The 24,780-nt window shown below is 41.4% G+C and overlaps 1 protein-coding gene across 7 annotated transcripts in view; it reads right to left on the bottom strand.

The window, feature by feature from the left end:
• The window catches only part of NRXN2 (neurexin 2), a 2,537,771-nt gene that overhangs the window by 1,831,118 nt on the left and 681,873 nt on the right, over nucleotides 1-24,780 (bottom strand). For all 7 annotated transcript variants that reach the window (XM_082270633.1, XM_082270634.1, XM_082270627.1 and 4 more), the window contains one exon: nucleotides 13,459-13,620. In XM_082270633.1, coding sequence (XP_082126759.1) covers nucleotides 13,459-13,620 — 162 coding nt within the window. The remainder of the gene's footprint in view (nucleotides 1-13,458; nucleotides 13,621-24,780) is intronic.

Below are 24,780 nucleotides of genomic sequence, written 5' to 3'. Positions count from 1 at the left end.
CACTCCAGAGCCAGACCAGTCACCACCAGTGAGTCCCCCTGGTCCAGAGTCCCAGCCCAGGCCAGGGGGGGTGCTCTGTGGGGATGTGGAGTGGGGGGGGGGAATTTATAGGCTATAATAGAGTACTGGCACCTCTTTTGGGCCACTTAAAGCACTGCCTTGGATCAGATATCGACTATTCTCTGAACTCTGCCTGCCTTGTACCTGGACTGTCATTGAACAACTCTGCCTGTCTGCAAACTGAAAGTACCTGTTTGCTTTTCTCAGTTCGCGAATGCACTGGCGTAGTGGCCAGGCACTATAGCATTGTGTATAAATCCTGGGGGCAACTGAGTACCGGTAGACCTGCTTGCCTTATGGGAAAGGGGGCTGCTATAGGTGAAGAACACAGAAGCTAGCTATAGTGTCTGACCACCTGCATTAGGGGAACGCATGACTATAACAATTCTAAACATAGCTCCACTGCTCAATGTCCCTTTTTCTCAACACAGGCTATCAGACAGTTTTTATGCTTGATCACTTTATCTTAACTCCTATTTCTGCTTTCACCAACAGATTAACTACATTACAGGAGATTCAGGAGAAATTGATCAAGACTTTGAACGAGGCTCAGGAATGATACAAAGAAGCTGCTGACAACATCGCAGATCATTTCCTGTGTTTCATTTCATGGGTTTGGTTATTTAACATTTGAAGGTACACTCTCCATCTGCAAAGCTGGATCAAAAGCTTGTGGGACCTTCCCAGGGTTCAGCTCCAATTAACCCATAACCTTTCACTTAAAAATTCCTGACAGCGTGAAGATTCACCTTATATTTTTGTGTATCCTTGCTCAAACCATTTAATGAAAAACCTTTATTTGGAAGAATTCTCCCACCATCTCCACCTGTATGCAAGGTGAAGGAGAATTTGTGATTTCAAAAAATCTTGATTCTAGGATCTTTAGGAACAAATAAGAGTATCTGGTTCAGGGAAAAGATATAGATCCTTAGATTACAGGAGAAGAGGTTTCCTCATAAACCTGGCTCTAAGACATCAAGGGGATGTTCTGGAAGGAGGGAAGTACTGTCAGGACCTGGAGTTCCTGCTGAGCCATCTGAAATACTGAACAGCGCTCTGCCCCTTGGACAAACCTTCTATCTTGTTTCTGTTTCTTGTTTCTTCCACTTGATCCCAACCGGCAACCAGATGTTACAGTCCTTTGAAGTGTTTTTAGCAACTACACTTCTGCTTGATCCCTACCTTTTACATCTTCTACCACACCCCAGCTTGCTCACCTCTGGTGAAGACCAGTTAGTGCTTAGACCCTGTACCTCAGGGGAGCCCACACTACTTGCCAGGGGAATCTGTGTATTTGTCCTGCTGGTTTCTGTGTGAGCTTTTTCACTGCTATAGCCAATGGCCTCCAAGCCTTACCACTGATTGTGACAGGATCATTACTTGATAGTAATTGAATAACAGAGGTATGATGACCAGCGAAGATATCCTTGCCACCATAGGGAAATGCTGCCAACATGCCCTTTTGTAAAGCATCCTCGAAATGTTGCATTGTGTGCTCCCTCTATGATAGTGGCAGGAGATTGACCTGCCACCTTGACTTTCCGCTGCCTCCATTTCTTTCTACTGGGTGGAAGTAGGAGACAGAGAGAGAGCTTGTTTTTGGCCGTGGGATACTTATATTAGGTCCTGCTATTTTGGCTCCAGTACTGTGTGTATGAGGCCACACAGCATGTGTTTCAGCAGAAAATTGTATCCCTAATCACTATCAGCTCATTGCTCAGCATTTTCTCAAAAAAAGGCCATAGTGGAACAAGTCTCCCGGATTAGCAGATAATGCTGGGGTGAAGAAATGCAAGTTCCTTTAGAGACAGTTTTCATTCCACAATCACGTAGACGGTAATTTCTGCTTACTGCTGCTGGTATAGTCTCTACAACAATGTTTCTCAACCTTTTTTTAATCAAGACCCCCTTTAAAATTCTGCACAATCTTCAGGCACACCATTCTAAAATATATAAAACGAAACTAACAAATCACATGTTATTCTTTGCAGAGCAATTTGAGCTTTTTCATTTTGTATGAGCTCAGATTGCACCGCAAAGGTATCAATTTTGGATATTGGAGCATTTTCACAAGCATGAGTACTCGTGAAAATACTTGGTATGTGCATCAATACCAATATCCGTGCAACCCTAGCTTTTATAATGCAGCAGCATCCACACATGTAGGACACCCAACATTAGGTGATTTATTCCTCCACCTTTGTACACTGGAACTGACGAGTATTCCAATGTTTCTCTTCTCCCTCAGATTCTCTCCCTCACTAAGCTAATGTGACACCAGTGTTAATGGAGAGACACAGGAGAAGGGCAAACAGGGTGCTGTGCAGGAGCCAAAGGCCCCCTTATAAACTGATGATGTAATTGGTTGTTAGGATGCCGAGGGTTGGAAAGCTGTAATGGTGCACAATGAAAACCTGTGGCTTTGTGTAACTAAAAGGCAGGTTTCATCCACCCACTGGCTTGTTTACAGCTTTTGGACAATTTTTAGGCATTTTTCCAAGGCACCCCTGAAGAAACCTGAAGGCATCCTGGTTGAAAAAGGCTGCTCTACAGTATGTGCAAGGTGGACTTTCAGTCCATGGAGATCTCACACACCAATCTTTTGACAGGCAGCTGGTATTGTTGCTGTGTTTCAGGAAGGAGTGTCAAGAATGTAAGCAAACCCTCCTCACCTGGTTTAGCAATTCCTGGAACCCTGGCAAAAGGCACAAGCATTAGTGGCAAGAATGCCACTAAAGTGTGGCCAGGCTTCAGGTGGTGTGGGGTAAGCCCACTCTCAGTCTGGGCCTAAAGAGCAGCCAGCAGCTGTAGCCTGGTATGTGTGGAGAATGTTTCTATGGAGAAGGAATCTCACGACAGAGCCTTTGGGGGGGGGGGGAGGGAAATTGTGATAGAGCTGCACAAAGTCTGGTTATGTGTCCTTGCTCCATCCAGCTGCCAGAAGATTCACCAAGTAAGCAGTGGGCACTATATATTGTCTCTGCCCGTGTTTATTAGACCAGGTGTTGTTGGTCATGTGTAACTTGGTGCTGACAGTGTGATCCAGAAACAGGGACACATTTTCCTCCATATGAAGATGAAGGACCGGAATTGTCTTGTATTGATGGCGGGGTATCAACTACTGAGGTGCATGGCAGGAAATAAAATTATATAAAGCAGGTATGGGAACAGTTGAACAACCAGAAACTTTATCAAACTAGCACTCAGATGCTGAGCATGTCTTTTGTTTTGGAGGCAGCTTCTTTTTCATTCCAGCAAGTGGATTGTGTGTGAAAGTTCCTACTGGAGACAGTAGGGTGGGTTTTAATGAGTGCTTAGGTTCCAGCCTGTGTGTCTCATTCCTGTCTGATCCCATTTTTATCTTCACTACTAGAGGTATAAAACTAAAGGCTTCTGAGAAGCGAATAAACCTTATATCTATCCCCCTGAATGCAGGTACTTGCCAATGCACAGATGAATGCAGGGGAAGGAGGAGGTAGCAACTAATGATGGAGGATAAAGCCAATGTTGCTAAGTTTTTTCTTTCAGGTGCTGCTCACAGGTCTATGGTGGAGCTCCATAAAGATGTGCAAGTACATAGTGCCTAAGTCGCTGCTGTTCTTGATAAGATCTCGTGTGCGTTGCCTGTGTGTCAATGCCACCAATCGGAATGGTTGCTCTCTACTGTCCTCTGCGATGTGCCACTGCCCTTTAACTCCTTCATCCACCATGCCCCTGCTTATCCACATCTGTCTCTCCCTCAAAGCTGTCTTCTTCTACTCTGCAGGGCACCTAATTGTGGTCTTCCACCACATCCTCCACGGCCTCTTTCTCACTGGAGCTTCATTCACAGAAAGCGTCAGCTGCTGGCATTTTGCTGCTGCTCCCTGCCTCACATGCAGTATGTGAAGCCAGAGTGAATTTAGAACATATGCTCTATATACATATTCCAAGTCAATTATTTATAAAGTACTAAAGCCAAACGTTCATTGTAACAACAAGCATTTTCAGAAATATACCAGCAATAGCACATTCCATATTGATCTCATGAAATACACACATCTAACAATTTATAGAAGTGATACACCAAGAAATGTAACAAGGATTGTAAATACTGAATGTATAATATAATCTTATATCATAAATGCACAATACGTTCCAGTAGTGAAATTATTTAAACTACCATATTCTCTTCTAGGTTTTGCATTGATGACTGGAAGGTAACTAATAAAAGGCATCCAAAGGGGGGTGTGGCTTGACCGGGAACCTAGATGGCCACGCTATGAAGGAGCTCCAGCATATAGAGGAACAAATCTTTGCTTTTTTTGGGAGCCTGTCGCCTACAAACATCATGGGGAAACTTGGAAGGAGTACCTCTGCCTCCTGGACCCCTAAAAATCCGGGTACACAATTGAGCCGTAACATCCCGGAGCTGTTTCGCTCCCAAATGGCAGACAATCACACGCCGTCACAGGCCTCATCCCCACGCTCGCCTGGAAGCGATTAGGATGCGGCCACGGGAGTGGGGGGAGGGGACCATACTCTCCCACATCTTCTGGCAACCCCTCCAAGCCTGCCGGATCTCCAAAGGGTCGCCTCTGACATTAAAAGCACCCTGACGGTGGCTATTTCAGGCCTGAAGGTGGACATCCAGGCCGTTGCCATGAGTTTAGACAATGTGGAGCAGACAACACACCTACAATCTGAAGCTATCAGACAGGTACAGCACATTTATGATTCCCAGCTCTCCCACCTCCTAGATATGCACAGACATATCAAGGATCTAGATAACCAGGGAAGGAGGCATAATATTCAAGTAAGAGGGATCGCCGAGGTTGTAGAGGCTGAAGACGTACAACCAGCACTTTGCACCATATTTAATGACCTGCTGAATAGACCCTCTGAATCTCCGGTGGAGATAGAGAGAGCCCACGGAGCTTTAAGGCCTAAGCCCCGCAATACAGATTCACCTAGAGACATTATTTGCTGTCTTGTTAACTTACCGCTCAAGGAAGAAATTATGTGAAAGGCCAGAAAAAGAGACTGCATTCTATTTAATGCCACGGAGATAAAGCTCTTTCAGGACCTAACCCAAATGACAATGCAAAATAGGGGAGAGCTCTGTGCCCCCTGCTGGACATCCTCCATCCTCAGAATATGTGGGATCACGTACAGGTGGAAATTCCCCTTTTCTCTATCCGCCACCTCTAGGGGTCGCACAGCCATTTTGCGGGCCCCGGAAAATATACCAGCTTTCTGTGAGAAACTTGATATCCCTCCTATTGACTTACCAGAGGGGTACTCTTTCTATTTTCCAGCAGAGCCCTGGAAGCCTGTCTCTCACAATCCCTCTCCAAAGGCTCAAAGGCAGAGATCTCACCACAGAAGACTGGACCCACATCACTGGCCTCTTGCCCATCCCACAGAGATTCAGAGCGTCGGAACCCAGGCCCCTCACAGGCACAGATCTGAGGAGGCCCCTTAATTCAAGTACACAGCCACAGATAAGTTCATACTTCCAGCGCTAAAAACTGTTTTTTGTTCTCTTTTCCCCTTCTTCTATTTTTTTCCCTATGACACACTGCTCTCCCTTTCATCCAGCCAGACTGCCATGTTTAATAGCTACATGGTCTGTTTGCCCGGTACAGTACCACATATTTCTAACTATACATCAGTGGCATGGCATACCAGTTTTCCCTTCATCTGACTTAAATATACTTCTAGCAATATATGTGCAGGAGCTCGTCTTTATCCTCTTCTATGCTCAAACATACAGGGTTGTACTGTTTCACCAACGCCATGCTCAGAGCTCTTCACTGGACAGCTCATCCTTCAACTGGCGCTCCTTGTTATAGCTCTGCCAACATAGTATTCTCACCTACCTTGAGGTAACTTGATTGGAAAGACTGCCAGAGCACATGCATGAACAACCTGAATGTACAAACAGGGATGGATATACTTTGCAGAACTACCCAGAATCTTTATGCCCAGCAACTTGAGGATGTTTACTCGTCAATCCAAGATTTCTTCATATAATGGACTGTATATCCTCCCAAGCAACTTGCCTACTACATCTTTGATGTGAGACTCAGCTAACGTTGCCCCACACGTTCGGTGGGTGGTGGGCTGCGGTGAGTTGAGGGCCTCCCCCTTAATCCCCCTGTGGGATGTAGGCACCTCTCCTTTTAGCCAGAACCTGAACATGAATTCCAGTAACTATGGTCTTGAGCAGTCTTTGTTCTACCTGGATGGGGAATTTTGAGCTTACCTAGTTGGTTGTACGGGGGAAGAGGGGAGGGGAAGGGGGGATTTGGAGAGAAGAGAAAAGGAAAAAGGGTGCCTCTTTTTTTTTTTTTTTTGCACAGGAGTTTGAGGTTTGAGGTTTCACTTAGATAATGGTTTTGATAGACTTACTTCATGCCTATGATCACTCGCTAATGAGGAATATGTTTTGCTTGTCAGTCTCCCCCCCCCTTTTTATTTCATTTATTTTTTCATACTTGGTTGTTATTGCTCTTATACATTGTCTACCCAGGGCTCGGGGGGGGGGGGGGGGCGTCTTTTCCGCTGTAATGTGAGACTTTTGCTGTTAACCTCCCTGGAGGTATGATTATGTCTGGAAGTTTATACAAAGAGCGGTACAATTTTGTTGCATGGAAATTTGGTGTTATGTATTATAGGCCTACAATTCTTAGTAATTACTGACTTAAACCTGACCAAACAAGACTCTAGTAGACATCCCAGATGTGATAAACTTTGAAACACAAAATCATGAATTATAATCTCATAAATAGTGTAATTTTATTCAATAATGTAGTAAATAAGGAAATTTATCAAAGAAAGAAAATTCAATACACATCCTGCGTGTGATAAATTTTGAAACAAGGAACTACACAAAGTCCGACGTCACAATCAGGACAATGGAATTCGGACTTTCTTTAAATTGCTATCGCGTTTTGAGCAGCAAACTACACACATCCTGGTCGGTGCTGCCTTTTTTACAGCTGGCGGGATATAGTCTGCAAAGTGACGGCCGGTCAGACGTTCTGGGTTGACAACGTCAACAGCACGACGTCCAGGTCTATTTACAACTCCTGATGGTGTCTAGTGCTTTACAAAAATCTGCTCAGCCACCTTCCAGACAAACTCGGAATGAGCAAGAGGCTTGTCACTGTTTGCTTTGTGCAGGATGTAAGCGTTCCAAAGACATTGTTCCAGAAGATGTCTGAATTTTTTTTATAATATTTTTTTTGCTGTTTTCGCATAGCCGGATAGAAGGTCATGGCCTGATCGGCTCTGTCGACACCTCCCATTGTTTTGTTATAGTCAATCACGACCTGCGGCTTCAGCACATCTGTACCACATTTTGTGTGGACCATGGCAGTGGAGGTATTGTGCACAGTGCTCATGAGACACACGTCCTTCTTGTCTCGCCATCGCATTGCCATCATCTTACCCTTCTGCCAGGCAACCATTTCTCCGGTTTTTATTTTTTTTTTGGCAAACAAAGATGGCATGTCTCGTCGGTTAGGCCTAACGGTACCATATGCGTCAGTTCTATTTTGTAGTAAAACATCATATAGTTCCGGGGACGTGTAGAAGTTGTCCGTGGTCACACAATATCCCTGGTTCAGCAATGGCTCCAGAAGTGTAAGGACGGATGATGTGGCCATCCCATAGCCGCTGTACCTGGGGTTGAATTTAGTGCCTTTGCCGGTGTAAATTACCGAATTCCAGATGTACCCCGTGGATGACTCACAGAGCATATATGATTTGATGCCAAACCGCGCTCTTTTGGATGCAATGTACTGAATCCAGCTTAGGAGTCTCTTGTAGGCCATCAAACTCTCATCCACGCTGACGTCCCTTTCTGGCACGTAGGTCCACTGGAAATTGGCCACAATAATTTGCCATACCTCCCAGATTTTTCTCAGTTTGGGTGCAGGATGCGTGGCCTCATCAAACTCCTCATTGTTTGTGAAGTGGAAATACTTTATAATCAGGGAGAAACGATACTCAGACATCACGGTGCCAAAAAACGGAGTGGCCAGTAACCTGTTGGTGGTCCAGTACCATTTCTGGAATGGTTTCCCCACCAACCCCTGAAGAAAGAGGAGTCCCAGAAACAGCCACATGTCCTCTTTCGTCACCGGTTCCCACTTTCTGCTTCTGGAAAACCTGGCATGCAGCATAGCGGATTGCTGCTCTTGGTAGCGATTCGTCTCCGTGACAATTTTTTCAATTACCTCCTCAGTGAGGAATAATTGCAGGTATGCCAGAGGGTTGTCACGCTCGACATCTACCTTCATCCCAGGTGATCCAGTGAACGGGAATCTTGGGGGCGCTACCTGATCCGCATCGCAATCAATAGCGCACCAAGTGCGCACATCACTCAGGTCAGGTGCAGGGTCATCGCCGTTGTCACTTGCCAGATCCGTGTCAGTGTCAGACGACAAATCACCCCATGACTCGCTATCGCTCACTTCCGCGAGCACCTCCGGGTCGCTGCCGCTGTCACTCAGCTGGTCCAAAAGCGCTTTAGACTGGCGCTTTTTTGATGCCATAATATATATATTTTTTTGGGGCAAAAATCACAAGTATAATGTCAGAAGGGGCACTGTACTGTCAGATCTGAGGTAATCTGTGGTGATACAGTGTAATCCTCTCAGATTACATTGTATCACCTCTTTTATTTATTTTTACTGTTCAAAATTCCCACCCAGTTCCGCTCCCGTGCGCCGCCTCTGCTCGCAGGAAATGGAACCAGGAAGTCAGACGCAGTTCACCCGGCGATCGGAGCGAAGGACATCGCTGGATCGCCGGGACAAGGTAAGTGCATTGTGAATAGTGAATAATCAGCGCAAACCAAAATACGTAAACCAATATGCAATTCAGTGCACTAGGCTGCAAACAATTAGTGCCTAACACAAAAACACCAGTGAAATCAATGCATAAAAATATTGCTGCGCCAAGTGAGCATAAATAAAAAATTTCAGTGTTGGTAATAAATAATATACATATACATAAATCAATCCAGTGAAAAAATTCAAGTCAGGTGATACAAATCACTAGAATAAATTAATAAAGTCCCAAATCATATAGTAGAAATGGTGCCAAATGTGACTAATTTCTTCTTCAAAATCAACAGTGATTAAAGGTGCTGCATGAGTCAATGGCCACCTGTTGGATGCCTTCGACATCGGAAATGGTACACGCCAGGGTTTCTCCCTTTCCCCACTAATATATGTCCTGACACTAGAACCTTTTCTTAACAAAATCCGCTCCAATCCTAACATAAGAGGAGTCACAATAAACAAAACAGAATACAAATTGGCAGCGTTTGCTGACGACCTTTTCTTCTTCCTATCGAAACCAGAAATCTCCTTGCCAATCTTACCACATGATTTGGAACACTCCAGAACATTATCCAACTTAAAAATAAATTATGCAAAATCACACGCTTTAAACATCTATCTTTCTGAAAAACTGAATGAACGGCATGTGAGGAAAACGTCCCTTTCATCTGGAAACCCAATGCTATAAAATATTTGGGTATCCAAATCCCTTTAGGCCTAAAGTACTTATATGAGATGAACTTTAAACCATTAATAGCCAAAATTCAGGAGGACCTTAATAAATGGATGGGGCTTAACCTTTCCTGGTTTGGACGTACGCTCTCCTTAAAATGAATGTGTTCCCAAAATTGCTCTGTTTAATGCAGACAGTGCAGATTGCCCTCCCGGGTGCCTTTTTCTCTAAATACAAAGGAGCCTGCACTAAATTCATATGGAAGCAGTTACCGCCTCATTTCAAATTTGCACATTTTACGCTTCCAAAACATAGGGGTGGTGTTGGTCTGCCTGACCTTTATAAATATTATCTGGCCTGTAACTTAACCAGAATTGTGGATTGGAGGCTTCACTCACATTCCAAGGCTTGGGTGAGGTTGGAAAACCACCAATCTCACATCGCATTGAGGTTACTACCCTGGCTCGTACTTCAACATCACCCTAAGCAGTCTCAAGGGCACCCTCTCATCAGAGCGACATTTTAATGCTTTAGAATAGCTTGCAGGACAACCTCTCTTTCCTCCGCACCTGGCCCCTTGACCGCAATTCGGGGTAACCCTGACTTTAGCTCAGGTCTGTCGAGTTTCTTACCCCGGGAGGAATGGCCAAATAAGGAAATACTGGCCTACCAATTCTCCACAAGAGGCAAATTCATCTCACTTCACCAACTTGAATCCAAACCCTTGACAAAATCCTTCCCCTCTTGGACCTACAGGCAAATTCATCATTTCCTCAAGACCCCACCCATGGACGAGATATGGGCGAGACCTTTGACTCCTTTGAGGCTATATGCACCCGACAATCCCCCCAAAGCCACTTGATTTCCCAAATTTATGCCCTACTTATAGGAGTTGTTCCCCAACCAGCAGACAAAGGTAGAATTTCTTGGGAGTCAGATTTGCAGCACTCTCTCTCAGATGCAGACTGGGAGAGGATTAATGAATTTGTTCATAAAGGGTTCATGAATACCTCAGTCCAGGAAAATTCATATAAAATTAGGAGCAGATGGTACAGGACCCCATCCCTCATTCACAAATTTTATCCCACTTGCTTCAAGACTTGTTGGAGGTGCGACCAGGAGAAGGAATCTATGCTACATATTTGGTGGAGTTGTAGTCTTCTCCAGCCATTCTGGAAAACGATCCACAAGATAACCTCACAAGTGATTTTGTACCCCCTAGAATTTTCTCCTGCTCAATACTTATTACACCACACCCCCTTACCCAAAAGGGATTATAATAAATCTCTCGCAATGCACATGGTTAATGCCGCAAAATTATGCATCCCTATCCATTGGAAATCGATGCGCGTCCCGACTGCAGCAGAGTGGTTCGCTAGAATAAACAAAAGTGAAGAGATAGAGGAGCTCATACACATCTCTCAAGATAGAATACATAGGTGGTTCTCAACTACTTGGATGTGCTGGTCTAATTTTAAAACCTCTGCAAATTAAACGGAGTGTGGTGGCAAAGGTTTGTCCCTAGATCAATAATAATTTGTCTGGTGCCTTGAGGTCGCTGTCTGTGGGCTGGGTGGGGAGGAGGGGGGAGAGGGGGGATGTGGTGAGACACCTTCCCCTCCCCCCCTCCCTGAATTCTAGCGCATGTTCCAGTTCCTCCCCATGTCCACTTCGCCCCTCTCCTATCCCCCTCCCTTTTTTTTTCTCACCCATATTTTCCTTCCCTCTCTCTTTTTCCCCTCTACTCTCTTCATTTCACCCCCTTATTCTACTGCCTGCCCCCACCCCTCTCTTTCCCTTTAGCCCAACATACTGATGCAATTAAGAACGTCTGACTTTGTGTGACCCTATGGGCAAGTTGGACGCTCTACTCTCCTATAATACTGACCATTGTCATAATTGTTCTTATAACTTTGCCTGGGTTTCACATAGAGCTGCACGATTAATCATATGAAAATCGCGATCTCGATTCACCCCCCCTGACGATCTAAACCTGACATATGCTCGATTCTTTGCATAGCTGAGGGAGCAGAGAAAACGGCTGTGGAAAACTCCCAGTAACTATAAACAAAATGATTACATTGTATCTTTCCTCCCGCAAACGCCTATCAGCATTAAATCTCCCAGTAACTATAAACAAAATGATTACATTGTATCTTTTCCTTCCCTCTGCCAGGGAGAAAGGAAGTTTAACCTCTTCTGACACTTGTTGCTTGCAAGTTAAAATCATTTTTTTTTGCTAGAAAAAGTACTTAGAACCCCCAAACATTTTATGTATTTTTTTTAGCAGAGACCCTACAGAATAAAATGGCGATTGTTGTAATATTTTATGTCACACTGTATTTGTGCAGCAGTCTTTCAAACGCAATTAATAAACATTAATGAATAAAAAAAAAAACGGAACAGTAAAGTTATCCCAATTTTTTTTTGTTACACAGAAAATCGTGAGAGAATCGTGATCTTTATTCAAAGCTAAAAAATCGTGATTCTCATTTTGGCCAGAATCGTGCAGCTCTAGTTTCACACCCTTACATTCAATTGCGAACCAAGTTGTTTATATGTATGTTTCTACCCTGTATTTGCCTGAATTGACAGTACTACATGTAAATGTAAACTGTTCTTTTCATTTACAATAAAATATTGATGGAAAAAAAGGCATCCAAAGATCCTGTAGAACCTAGAAAATTGGTTTCAGCTTTGGACTAATCATTCCTGTCCCCCCAGACATTATTGAGGTGGGCAGTTTAATAAATTAAAATAGTAGCTGGAGGGACAGAGCAAGCCAGAGCAAGCAGGAAAAGTAACTCTCATGAGCGCATCCCATTTTTGCAGAGGTCCTGCAGAAGATGCTTGCTAAAAAATGTAATGCCGTATAAAGCCCACAGGTTGGTTTAATTCTGATAATGCTTTTATAGCCATATTATATTCCTAATGTAGTCTTCAGTACACAGGAAGGTGCGCATACCACATACAGCCTTGCCATACAAGTGAATGCCTGTACTCTTGTAAGCGCATGTGCATTCAATGTATTTTCTGAACGCTGAACTTGAAACATCAGACACTGGTAAACACGGATGCATAGAAGCATTGGCGTTTACAAGCGCATGGCTGCATACAGCTATTCACTTGTATGGCAGCGTATACAATATACAAATATCTAAACAGTGATTCTAGGATATGGAGATGACTGATTTCAATCTAAGAATTCTTAAGATGACACATGACCACTAAATGAAGTTGGACAAGAAGCAGTTTAACCTTAAATTGCGTGAATTACTGTGATAGCAGTAAGGATTTGGAACTCCCTTTAATGGGTAGTAGCATCAGTTTTAAGTGTAGATAAACTAAATTTTTTTTTTAGATGCGTTTCTTAGTGAACGTAATTTTTCCAGGGATATGGAAAATGGTAGTGACAAAAACATACACACCCACACATTCAACCTTTCCAACACTGCAACTATGTTGCATGGCAGGTGCAGCTTCCCGAGCACTGAAAAATGCTGTGAAATCACACTAGGCATATAATACCACTGTTCAGTTTAGACAAAGGAAGCTCAATTTGTAAGTTCTGTTATCTGTAAAAACATTTCTCTAAACAACATTCCTGGGAATATTTTGATTTTTAACTTTTTTTTTTAAATACTGACCAGTTTACACGGTATCACTTTGTGTGTTCAATATATTTTATTTTCTGAATATTTTATTTGGTCAGCATAGTTTACATTTATTGTTTTTTGTACAATTAGTATGAAGGCTAAATCTTTGTTCTTTATTCAGATTTAGTACATATTATCACTTTATATTTTGTTTATGACTATTGATGTGAACAAAATTAAACATCTAACATGTATTAACTTATATAATAATATAATATAACATGATAATACTTACATCCTTAAGGCACCCCATAAAGTTATTACTGACAGGGGACCCTGGGAGATCAGCTGTGTTTGGACTGCCTCCAATGTAGAAGAAGTCATCACTTCCCAGCATGGTGTAGTCTTCTTGAGTGTAACCAGTTGAAGTGAGAATTCCATCAACTGAAATAGTGACCTGTAAGTCAAGATGCACAGCAGACAAAAGGAAAGAGAATGGGAGAGATAGAGAGAAAAAGAGAGAGTGTAGAGAATTTGGAGACAGATCCAAAAAAGAAAGAAAGCGGGGAAGAGGGAAAGGAGGGTAAAAAGACAAATATTAGGTGAAGGCAATCAAAGCTGTTGATGTCTCACCATTTTCATGTCTGTTCTGTCTCTGAGGCAAGACCAGCTCTTCACCAAAGGAGGAATGAACAAGGGATCATATAAAAGAGTGGTATAATGTTTCAGAAATAGAGAAAATAAATGCATTTGGATATGGAAACCTGGAAATGTGAAGCATGGGTATAAAAGAAAAGGGTGAGAGAAAAGAATTGTGAAAGGAAAAGGGTAATAAATGTAGAGTGGAAGAGAGATTCTATTATGGGAATTTGTGAATGGTTTGTGTAGGAGGGAATATTTTTATCTATACAGCTCCAAGAGCAATGAAAATCAAAAGTGTGAGATGACCTTTCCTGATTTGCCAATCTTCTCAAATTTCTTCAGCTGCCTACATAACTTGCTTTAATGCTGGCTCTTTGTGGGCAGAACTATTTATTGATTTGGCAAAATAGATGTCACATTAGCCTATTACCCAGATGTTTCTCAAGCCTCTGGAGATCGACCATGATGTATTCTTTCCAACCTATCAGCAGGGGTTCTGGACAATAAATGTCTTTATTTAGGTTTGAACACTTCACTGCAAAGTGAAGTGTGTTAATTTCTTTTACTACTCTATAAAATAGTTCTGTTCCCCATGTCAGAAGACCTTTGTGACTAGTTAAAGGTGGTCACTGCTCTAAAAACTTTAATTTCCTGTTCATAGCAGGTATTTAAACTTGTCATTTACATATATACTATACTGTCATATTTCCAAATCTATTTCCAGTTATCCAAACTCAAAATATACTGTAAAGTTATTTTGAAGTACACTTTGAACCATAGCCAATATGTTTTTAAAGGACTGATCTACTCAATTTGATTATTTTAAACACAAAATGAATTTAGAGCCAAACTCAGCCACAAACTAAGTTGCAATTAGTTGCAGCTCTCACCTTATTCAGTAAAAATCTGCCAATTTTTTTCTTTCTTTCTAGGCCCATTATTTTAATGCAGCCTGTTTACACACACAGGGAGGCATTTTTCAGTAGGGAAGAATGGTTACACTAGCCAACTGCTGGTATGCTGGTCACTTCAACGTCTCCCTGTAACTTCCTAACATCAGTGCTGCTACAAATAGGTCCATTTAGCCTATCTACACCACCTTGCTTTGCTGCTCCTTATTCTGTGAGAGACCCTACATTGTTAAAAATTATGCAAATTATCCCTTCTCCTGTCTCCTGAAGCTGTATGAAATCTTTGGACTGGGTACAGCAGGTAAAATAGAAACAGTAGGTGAGGTTACACATAAAGAGAAGGAGAAATGGCTTTATTAGCCATCCGTAAATTCGGATTTAAAATAAAATAGAAAATTTCCCCTGAACCTGACTGGGCAAGTCGATGATCTAAAGATTTGCTTGGCAGAATTACTTTTTTAGTAATTTAAATTCGTTGATCTAGCACACCATAACTTTGTAATATTGTATTTTTAATGATAGTATTCTCTTTATTGCTACTGCCATTCCGTTCCAATTCTGAATCTCTGTCTCAAAATAAAAAAATTATAATAACGATAGAGTCTGAGACTAGGTTCACACTCCTGCGATCCAATTGCCATCTGATTTTCAGTGCGATTATGTAAAATAACTTGTATACAATATGGATGCTACTTTGAAGTGGTTTGTATATTCTATAGGGTTAAAATTGTGCTGGAATTGCACCAAAGTAGTACAGGAACCTTTTCCAAAATTGTGCCGTGCTGAGTTGCATTGAGGTGAATGGGCACCATTGAAAACAATGCAATCTCTATTGTCATGCGATTCTGTGCAACTCAAATCACATCTGAAATTGCAATGGTGTGAACGGAGCCTCAGTCTTCCATATAAGAAATGTTTATTGGAAAGTATAAACAAAGTCCACTGCAGTATTTTAAATAATGGGGTATTATTATGTAGGGTCCTGTTATCATTGTATTAAGGTGACTTTTTTCTAGTGTTGCATCAAGTGTAGGTGAGAACATGTTCACAGCTTTGTTGTGTTTATATACGTAATTTTGCAGCCACTGTTAGTAACACATGGACATGCAGTTAGCATATAAAGTAACACTGTGCTGGTGTTTATTTTTAAGTAACATCAATTCCCCGTAAGAAAACATCAACAAACTGCACTTGCCTTAACATATAATAATACAGAATATCAAAAGAAATAAAGACCGTCTAGACCACCTAATTTCCTTGTTAAGAAAGTGGATTACTGTTACCAGAGTATATAAGAAATTGTCTGCACTGTTTTCATAAGCCAATCTTAGGTAGATTAGTCTAAAGCTTACTACACATTATACAACTTTTTTTTGTTCATTTTCCTTTCGATTTACCTTCAACTATATAGTATAGTGCAAGGGCCTGCCTGATTGCATACAATTTGAAAGTGTTTAGGTTTGACATCATATTATATGGTTTTGGTAAATTTAAAGGAAAATTGTACAAGAAAAATTGTATAATGTGTAGTCATCTTTTTGAAAAAGTATAACAGGCTTATAGGAGTCACGAAGCACTAAAGTGTGATGCAAACTTTAAGGTTGTGTCTCCCTATCTGGTAAGGGGTTTACAATTAATATATAGAAATATAGAGCATGCTGCATTTGGCAAATTTCAGATTTTCCAGGCCAACTGGAAGTAACAAAGAGCAGTAGAGTATTCCAAACTTAGGGGAAATGCAAGGCTTACTAGGGTTAATGCTGTATTTGCCTTGTTTTGTTTTCTATTCAATAATTTCCATATTCCACGCTCCATATGCCAGATGGTCCTTTATTAATTTCTTAAAAATCAAATTGGCTTTATTAGCTACAAAATCATAAGTACTGCCTAGTGAAAACCATTAACTGTGCTACAACAGATTTTGCAGTGCACATTTGGATAAGTGTTTCTCCACAGTGCCCTGATCTTGACTGTAGGCTATGACATCCTAACCTTATCATCAGGCTCAAAGGCTTGCAATGAAGTTTGAAAGGTTGAAAGAGTGTTGATAAAATCAGATAACTGTAACACAGAAGTATATTGATAACTACTTTAGTGGCATTTTTGAAACACTGCTTTACTTATAATCAAACAAATTCAAACCATTAAAGTGGTTCTAATGGTAGAAGGTTTTTGTATCTTATTGCATTCTATGCATTAAGATAAGAAACCTTCTTTGTGCAGCAGCCCCCCTCAGCCCCCCTAATACTTACCTGAGCCCCATCTCGATCCAACGTTGTGCACGAGTGCCTCGGCCATCTGGGACTCTCCCTCCTGATTGGCTGACACACAACAGTGCCACCATTGGCTCCTGCTCCTGTCAAAGTCAGTTAGCCTATGAGAAGAGAAAGGGGCGGGGTCAAACCCTGGCTCCGTGTCTAAATGGATACACAGAGCAGCGGCTCAGCTCGGGTACCTCCGTAGAAAGCTGCTTGCTGTGGGGGCACTCAACAGGAGGAAGGGGCCAGGAGCACCGGCGGGGGAACCGAGAAAAGGAGGGTAGAGGCTGCTCTGTGCAAAACCACGTCTGGTATTTTTAAAGAAAAAAAAAAGAGAGACAAATATGACAAAAAAGGCTGCGGGGATACTTGGGTCTGGAATCACTGGGCAGTTATATTAATACACAAAAAAAAAAATATTCTCTTTATGCAGCTACTATTTTATTTCTCTTAAAACAATATGACATGCATGGATTCTGGTGCATCATTCATTTTCTGGTTTAGACTGGCCGAAAATTGACCAATAATAGCTAAACATACTCCTGATTTTTGGAGAAACGTTTGCAATTTGCAAGCGATTTTGGAAGTGAAAGGGTGTAAGAACAAGCACTTCAGGCAGTTGGTAATATTTGTTATCATGTAAGGTTTTTTTTTTTCTAACCTGTCAGAGAATCACTCTGATAGCAACATGAAGGATCAAGCAGGCTATGTACAAGAGTGAAAATTCTAAAACAGTCTCTCAACTCGAATTTGCCAGGAAAAAGTTCCCAGTCATTTAAATATGTGGGGAATGGAAAACAAAAATTGTCAAATTGTGACAAATTGAATCTGACCTGCCTGAACTGTGTCAAGAATAAGGTAATTTATTAAAGAAATAATATGTAATAGGGGAAGGTGGGGGTAGATTCTGTGACAAACGTATTATTCAATCATGTGCCATGGCACTATCCCCCAATGTCAATGTTTAAACAATGGGAAAAGGAACTTCCACCCTTACTCCCAAAGAGGAAGGAGGCCAAGGGTAGGAGAAAAGAGGGGGATTTGATGTGTCAGGCATAAACACATGGGTATAAGATTAAAACCAATTTGTATTATTAGTATACCAAATGTTAAAAACAAAGTCAAGTACAGAAAGTGTGGGTAATTCTGGATCTACGCGTTTCACCCAAACACAAGGGCTTCTTCAGGATCCAAGTGGAAGAATTAGCACCACTTTAGCAGTCAGCATGAGTAAAAACAATTTAGAGGGTGAGATTGTCACCATCAGATGTAATTGTCCCAAATCAGAACCACCAAAGATATTTAAAAAAAAAAACATACATCAAACAACAGCTTCTAATCACAAAGGACTAGTGATATATTTCCAAAGGAGGAAGATAAAGAAAAACCAGTGAAGAAAAATTATATAATTTCCAAACTGATGAATCAGCTAATATAAACTACGTCCAAATATGTACCCAATTAGGCTTCTCCCATACAGGCAACACTACAAATAGGTGAACCCCGCATGAAGGATAAGCCTAGATCGGAGAACGCCCTGTTGCTACAGGAATCAGGCAATATTTCTTTTCAATGGAGAGATTACTGGTCAGATCATAAATGATCAAAGTAGCAACTGTTTACAATGTTTAATTAAAGCGGTACTAAACCCTTCTATTCTCTACAGCCAAGGAATCTGCCATCTTAGCCTCTGTTTGATCTGCAGTTACTGCTCACATGATCACTTATGATATCAACCATTTGATGACTTCACAGTTCGGTTGAGAAAAGCCGATGTGACAGGCATTTTTTCAAGGCATGCCTTGAAGGCAACGGTTTTGGGAAACAGTTAAATCAAAGGGTTTAGTTCTGCTTTAAAGTGGTTGTAAAGCTCAGACATGAAATAAGATCTACACTTCTACAGTGTATACTTATCTCAGTTTAGGAAAATTCCATTTCTGTCTGCTGCTTTGTTCCCCTGCTATCAGCATGAAACACTTCTGGCAAAGTTTCTGACTCAAAAAAGGAGAGACAAAAAAGGTGACAGAGGAGGGAGCGCTAGCTGATTGACAGCCTTGGCTCTTTTCCGGTGTACTTTGTGAAGTGCGGGGCGTATTTATTTCCCTCCAGTCAGCTCTGAGAGCTCTCCTCATTGATCTCTGCAGAGTGTGACTTCAGCTCCCCCCCCCCCCTGTTTTTTTGGCAGCTCGGACTAGCTTTATAAAGTCTACACTTTTAACAGATGCAGAGAAGAGAATCATGCAGATAAACAGCTACAACTTATGTAGGAGGATTTGATTTATCTCAGTGTATAATATGAGGCCAGTCACTTCACTGGGTATATGTACAGGTTTACAAACACTTTAGGGCAATATTAAAACAAGCCCACCAAAAGGCATTATACAAATATTTCAACAAAACCTAATCTACATTACTTCACATGTATATGCTGATCTTTTCTAGCCTCTGTGCAGCTACTTTCTTTCTACAATTATGCACTCCAGCAATGGCCGTATGACATTTCTTAGGGCAGGTTTTTGATGATGACAAAATGCAATAGCCAAAGCGGGAGATTTAGACCTTTCAATCATCTTCATTTAGTCAGCTTTAGTTAGGATCAGTAAAACAGTGGTGATAATAGCACAGGCATGTTGCTTTTTGTGCCAAAAGCATGTGTGCCTACATTTGCTGTTGAGCAGGGAATGATTATATCCTTTAGCATAGACGAACGTGACAACTTCTGGCTATCAAAAATTGCTAAGGAGGCAGCGGGTGCTTGTACCCACCATATCCTTAAATGTGTGCAGGCAAAGCATCAAAAAACAGACAGGCTCATGGAAACCCTAAGGGAAGTGGTTACTCCACAGGATCATGCAGTTTGACAATGATGTTTTATTATCAAAACTCAATATTCTATAGCTTAACCCCCCCCCCCTCCCCCTCAAACCTGATTTTAAAGTCCTCTGGTGAGCTATCTGCAATAGGGCTGATAATGTCTTGTTTACACAGCTTGTATGTGAATGGTGGTCTGAATGTGAGCAGCTAGTTCTAGTGCAAATGACAGTTGTCAGAAAAAATAGAACAAAACTCAGTTTTGGGCAAAGGTTGCCATCATCCTAGCAAATAAATCTCGAAAATTTGAATTTCCTCTTTTTTGTAGGACTTTTATATGGCAATCACAGCAACTACATTTATTATATAAGAATATAAATATCATTGTTTACAATTTAAAAGAAAAAAGACCACCATGAGCCTCCAACATGTTAAAAACCATCAATTTGATCATACAGCATTATAGCACAAAAATTATTTTCAACGGTGGTGATACCTAATACCATATGATACTGTCAATCACAAGATTTAATAACAGTTTTGACATGGAAGGGGATATCCAACGCGTTTCCAAATTATCTTCAACAGGGATATTTATCGCTACCCTGCAAAGTAGAAAGAGCTACCAATAAATTGTGTTTACATAAATCAACATCTTAGGCATCAAAAGTGACTACAGATGTACTCACATATAACGTGACTGTGCCAAAGCTGCCCAGGAAACTCCTACTCCCAGAAGAACATGAAACACCTACCAAATGGAACCACACATAAAAAAAGGTAGAAAACTTTAGCTGCTGATCACAAGATATGTATTTTTGACCTTTTCATTATTAAACCATATTTTGAAAAGTGTTATAAACTGTCTGTAAGGTTTTAATGCAAACTAATAGAATTCGTCTCGAAGAGCGCTACTGTAGAAATCTCAGAAAACATACCGATCTGTGGTGACAGTGCGTGTTACAGACGTTTATTTTTCATAATTGTTATTGCTAATATAGTGGAAGTTCAGGCTCTTTGGAAAAAGTCAGTGGTGAAAGTTATACGGTTAATTGCCTAATTAACTTAACCCAGTGACAATCGCTCTCAGGCTTGCACCTAGATTGTGGTCCAGTGAGCTGGAAAATCTTTGTGCAAAGCGCAGCTGAGAGTGGCATTGTTACGTGACAGCCCGGTGTGAGATTGTCAGTTCTTTGTCATGAGCTGGTGAGTAGGGATGATCGAATTTTCAAAAGTTCGGTTCGACCAGAACACCCGAACTTCCCAGAAGTTCGGCCCCGGTTTCAGAACCCCATTGAAATCAATGGGACCCGAACTTCGGTAATCAAAAAACACCATTTTGAAGCCCTAAAACCCAATAAATGCCCCTAAAAAGTGCCTAGGGTTCTGGGTCATGCCACAGGGACTATTAATCACACAAAAAAAGTTCTTAAAATTTTTCATTTTTGATAGAGAGCCAATTATTGAAAAAATTATTGAAAAAAAAAGAAATGAGATTTCTTTGGATTTAGTGTCTGGGGGGTCTAAAAAGGGTACCTGTGAAGTTTCAGCTCTGTAGCATGTCCAGAACCAGAAAAAAAAGTTTGTTTGTATTAGAATTAATATAGAACAGGTTAGTAGCTTCGCTACTTTTACACCCGGCTTTTTGTTGCAGGCGTTTATAGGGCTTTTTTGAGGACATGTTTGGAGGCAGGCATAACATCAGAACTTCTGTGTAGGGGTATATATATATACACACACACATGTATGTATATATACACATACACATAAATAGGTGTGAAAGTAGCAGAATGAAATAATGTAGCGCTAATGAAATAATTAACAGGCATATGTCTCCGCTCCTATCACACCTATATGTGTGTATGTGTATAAATACATATAAGTGTGTGTGTATATATACCCCTATACAGAAGTTCAGATGTTATGCCTGCCTCCAAAGACGCCCAAAAAATGCCCAAAAAAAACGCCTGCGCCAAAGAAAAACGCCCAGGTGTGTTGTTGCAGGCGTTTTTTTTTGGGCATTTTTTGGGGGTCTTTGGAGGCAGGCATAACATCTGAACTTCTGTATAGGCGTATATATACACACACACTTATATGTATTTATACACATACACATATATAGGTGTTATAGCAGAGAAGCCATATGCCTGTTAATTATTTCATTAGCGCAAGCATAGGGTTCTGCTACTTTTACACCTATATATGTGTATGTGTATATATACATACATGTGTGTGTGTGTGTATATATACCCCTACACAGAAGTTCTGATGTTATGCCTGCCTCCTAAGACGCCCAAAAAATGCCCAAAAAAACGCCAGCTACAAAAAACGCCCAGGTGTGTTTTTGCAGCAGGCGTTTTTTTGGGGCATTTTTTGGGGGTCTTTGGAGGCAGGCAAAACATCTGAAATTCTGTATAGGGGTATATATATACATACACACTTATATGTATTTATACACATACACATATATAGGTGTTATAGCCGAGAAGCCATATGCCTGTTAATTATTTCATTAGCGCAAGCATAGGGTTCTGCTACTTTTACACCTATATATGTGTATGTGTATATATACATATATGTGTGTGTGTATATATACCCCTACACAGAAGTTCTGATGTTATGCCTGCCTCCAAAGATGCCCAAAAAATGCCCAAAAAACGCCAGCTACAAAAACGCCCAGGTGTGTTTTTGCAGCAGGCGTTTTTTTTGAGCATTTTTTGGGGGTCATTGGAGGCAGGCAAAACATCTGAAATTCTGTATAGGGGTATATATACACACACACTTATATGTATTTATACACATACACACATATAGGTGTTATAGCAGAGAAGCCATATGCCTGTTAATTATTTCATTAGCGCAAGCATAGGGTTCTGCTACTTTCACACCTATATATGTGTATGTGTATATATACATACATGTGTGTGTGTATATATACCCCTACACAGAAGTGCTGATGTCATGCCTGACTCCAAACATGTCCTCAAAAAAGCCCTATAAATGCCTGCAACAAAAAGCAGGGTGACAGGGGAGAAGCCACCATCCTGTTCTGTAAGTGTTCTAAGAGAAACAATCTTTTCTCTATAGCGGTCACCCTGACATGGAAGGGTTTGGTCACCCTGCCATAGCAGTCAGAGTCAGTTAACCCTACACTACGGTCCCCTGGCACTTAACACTTTCCCTACAGAAACTAGATTATTAAATCTAACTATAGTGGAAAATAGTACCCTAACTACACTAGATATCCCTTTCCTCACACTAATAATTGCTAAATGACACTTTGAAGCAGAAGTAACAGAACTGCTTCCACTCTCTTCCACGTCCCTGTATTACAATGCTAGAGATTTGGTGGGGCTATCTTATATACTGGGGGGCGTATTCACTAATGATTGGCCTCTGGACCCCCTAGTCACTCCAATCACACTCCTAGCCTTCTCCTGCCCCCTCAATTGGCTTTTACTGATGGTTCTGGTCCAATCACGAGCTTTTAAAGCCCAGTTTCTGTCCCATTGCATTTTGGTCGGTTCTGGTTGCCGAATTCCAAACTCTTTCAGCAAAAAGTTTGGAATTCGGCCGAATTTCGAACAGTCAATGTTCGGGTCGAACCGATGGTCGACCCGAACCGTTCGATCATCCCTACTGGTGAGAAGGGCAGGGGCCTAATACATGTGTTTCATAATACTTTTTACATATTTTTGTAAATTATTGAATTTTGATAATAAAGCATCATTGTCAAACTGTGATCCTGTGGAGTAAGCATTGCCCTTTGGGTTTCTTTTAGCCTGCCTGTTTTTTTATATGTCTTTTGGTTACATGGAGGAGGAGGTGGTATACAAGTCCCTGATGTACCTCAGCCATGTTTCTCTTCAGCCAGGGAGGAGGGAGGAGAGGAACAGAGAGCTGAGGAGTCACACGAGTGCCCGGAGACGCTCTGAGATAAGGTAGATATCAGTATTTATACAGCACAGGCACTGGGACACTTATTGTTATATACAGTGCCTTGCGAAAGTATTCGGCCCCCTTGAACTTTGCAACCTTTTGCCACATTTCAGGCTTCAAACATGAAGATATAAAACTGTATTTTTTTTGTGAAGAATCAACAAGTGGGACACAATCATGAAGTGGAACGAAATTTATTGGATATTTCAAACTTTGTTAACAAATAAAAAACTAAAAAATTGGGCGTGCAAAATTATTCAGCCCCCTTAAGTTAATACTTTGTTGCGCCACCTTTTGCTGTGATTACAGCTGTAAGTCGCTTGGGGTATGTCTCTTGCACATCGAGAGACTGAAATTTTTGCCCATTCCTCCTTGCAAAACAGCTCGAGCTCAGTGAGGTTGGATGGAGAGCGTTTGTGAACAGCAGTTTTCAGTTCTTTCCACAGATTCTCGATTGGATTCAGGTCTGGACTTTGACATGGCCATTCTAACACCTGGATATGTTTATTTGTGAACCATTCCATTGTAGATTTTGCTTTATGTTTTGGATCATTGTCTTGTTGGAAGACAAATCTCCGTCCCAGTCTCAGGTCTTTTGCAGACTCCCTTCAGGTTGTCTTCCAGAATGGTCTGTATTTGGCTCCATCCATCTTCCCATCAATTTTAACCATCTTCCCTGTCCCTGCTGAAGAAAAGCAGACCCAAACCATGATGCTGCCACCACCATGTTTGACAGTGGGGATGGTGTGTTCAGGGTGATGAGCTGTGTTGCTTTTACGCCAAACATAACGTTTTGCATTGTTGCCAAAAAGTTTGATTTTGGTTTCATCTGACCAGAGCACCTTCTTCCACATGTTTGGTGTGTCTCCCAGGTGGCTTGTGGCAAACTTTAAACTATGCTTTTTATGAATATCTTTAAGAAACGGCTTTCTTCTTTTATTTCATAAAGGCCAGATTTGTGCAGTATACGACTGATTGTTGTCCTATGGACAGAATCTCCCACCTCAGCTGTAGATCTCTGCAGTTCATCTAGAGTGATCAAGGGCCTCTTGGCTG

The sequence above is a fragment of the Pelophylax lessonae genome (genome assembly GCF_965119305.1).
Source record: "Pelophylax lessonae genome assembly, chromosome: 10".
In the NCBI taxonomy this organism is placed as follows: domain Eukaryota; kingdom Metazoa; phylum Chordata; class Amphibia; order Anura; family Ranidae; genus Pelophylax; species Pelophylax lessonae.
This window is presented reverse-complemented; position numbering and strand designations above follow the sequence as displayed.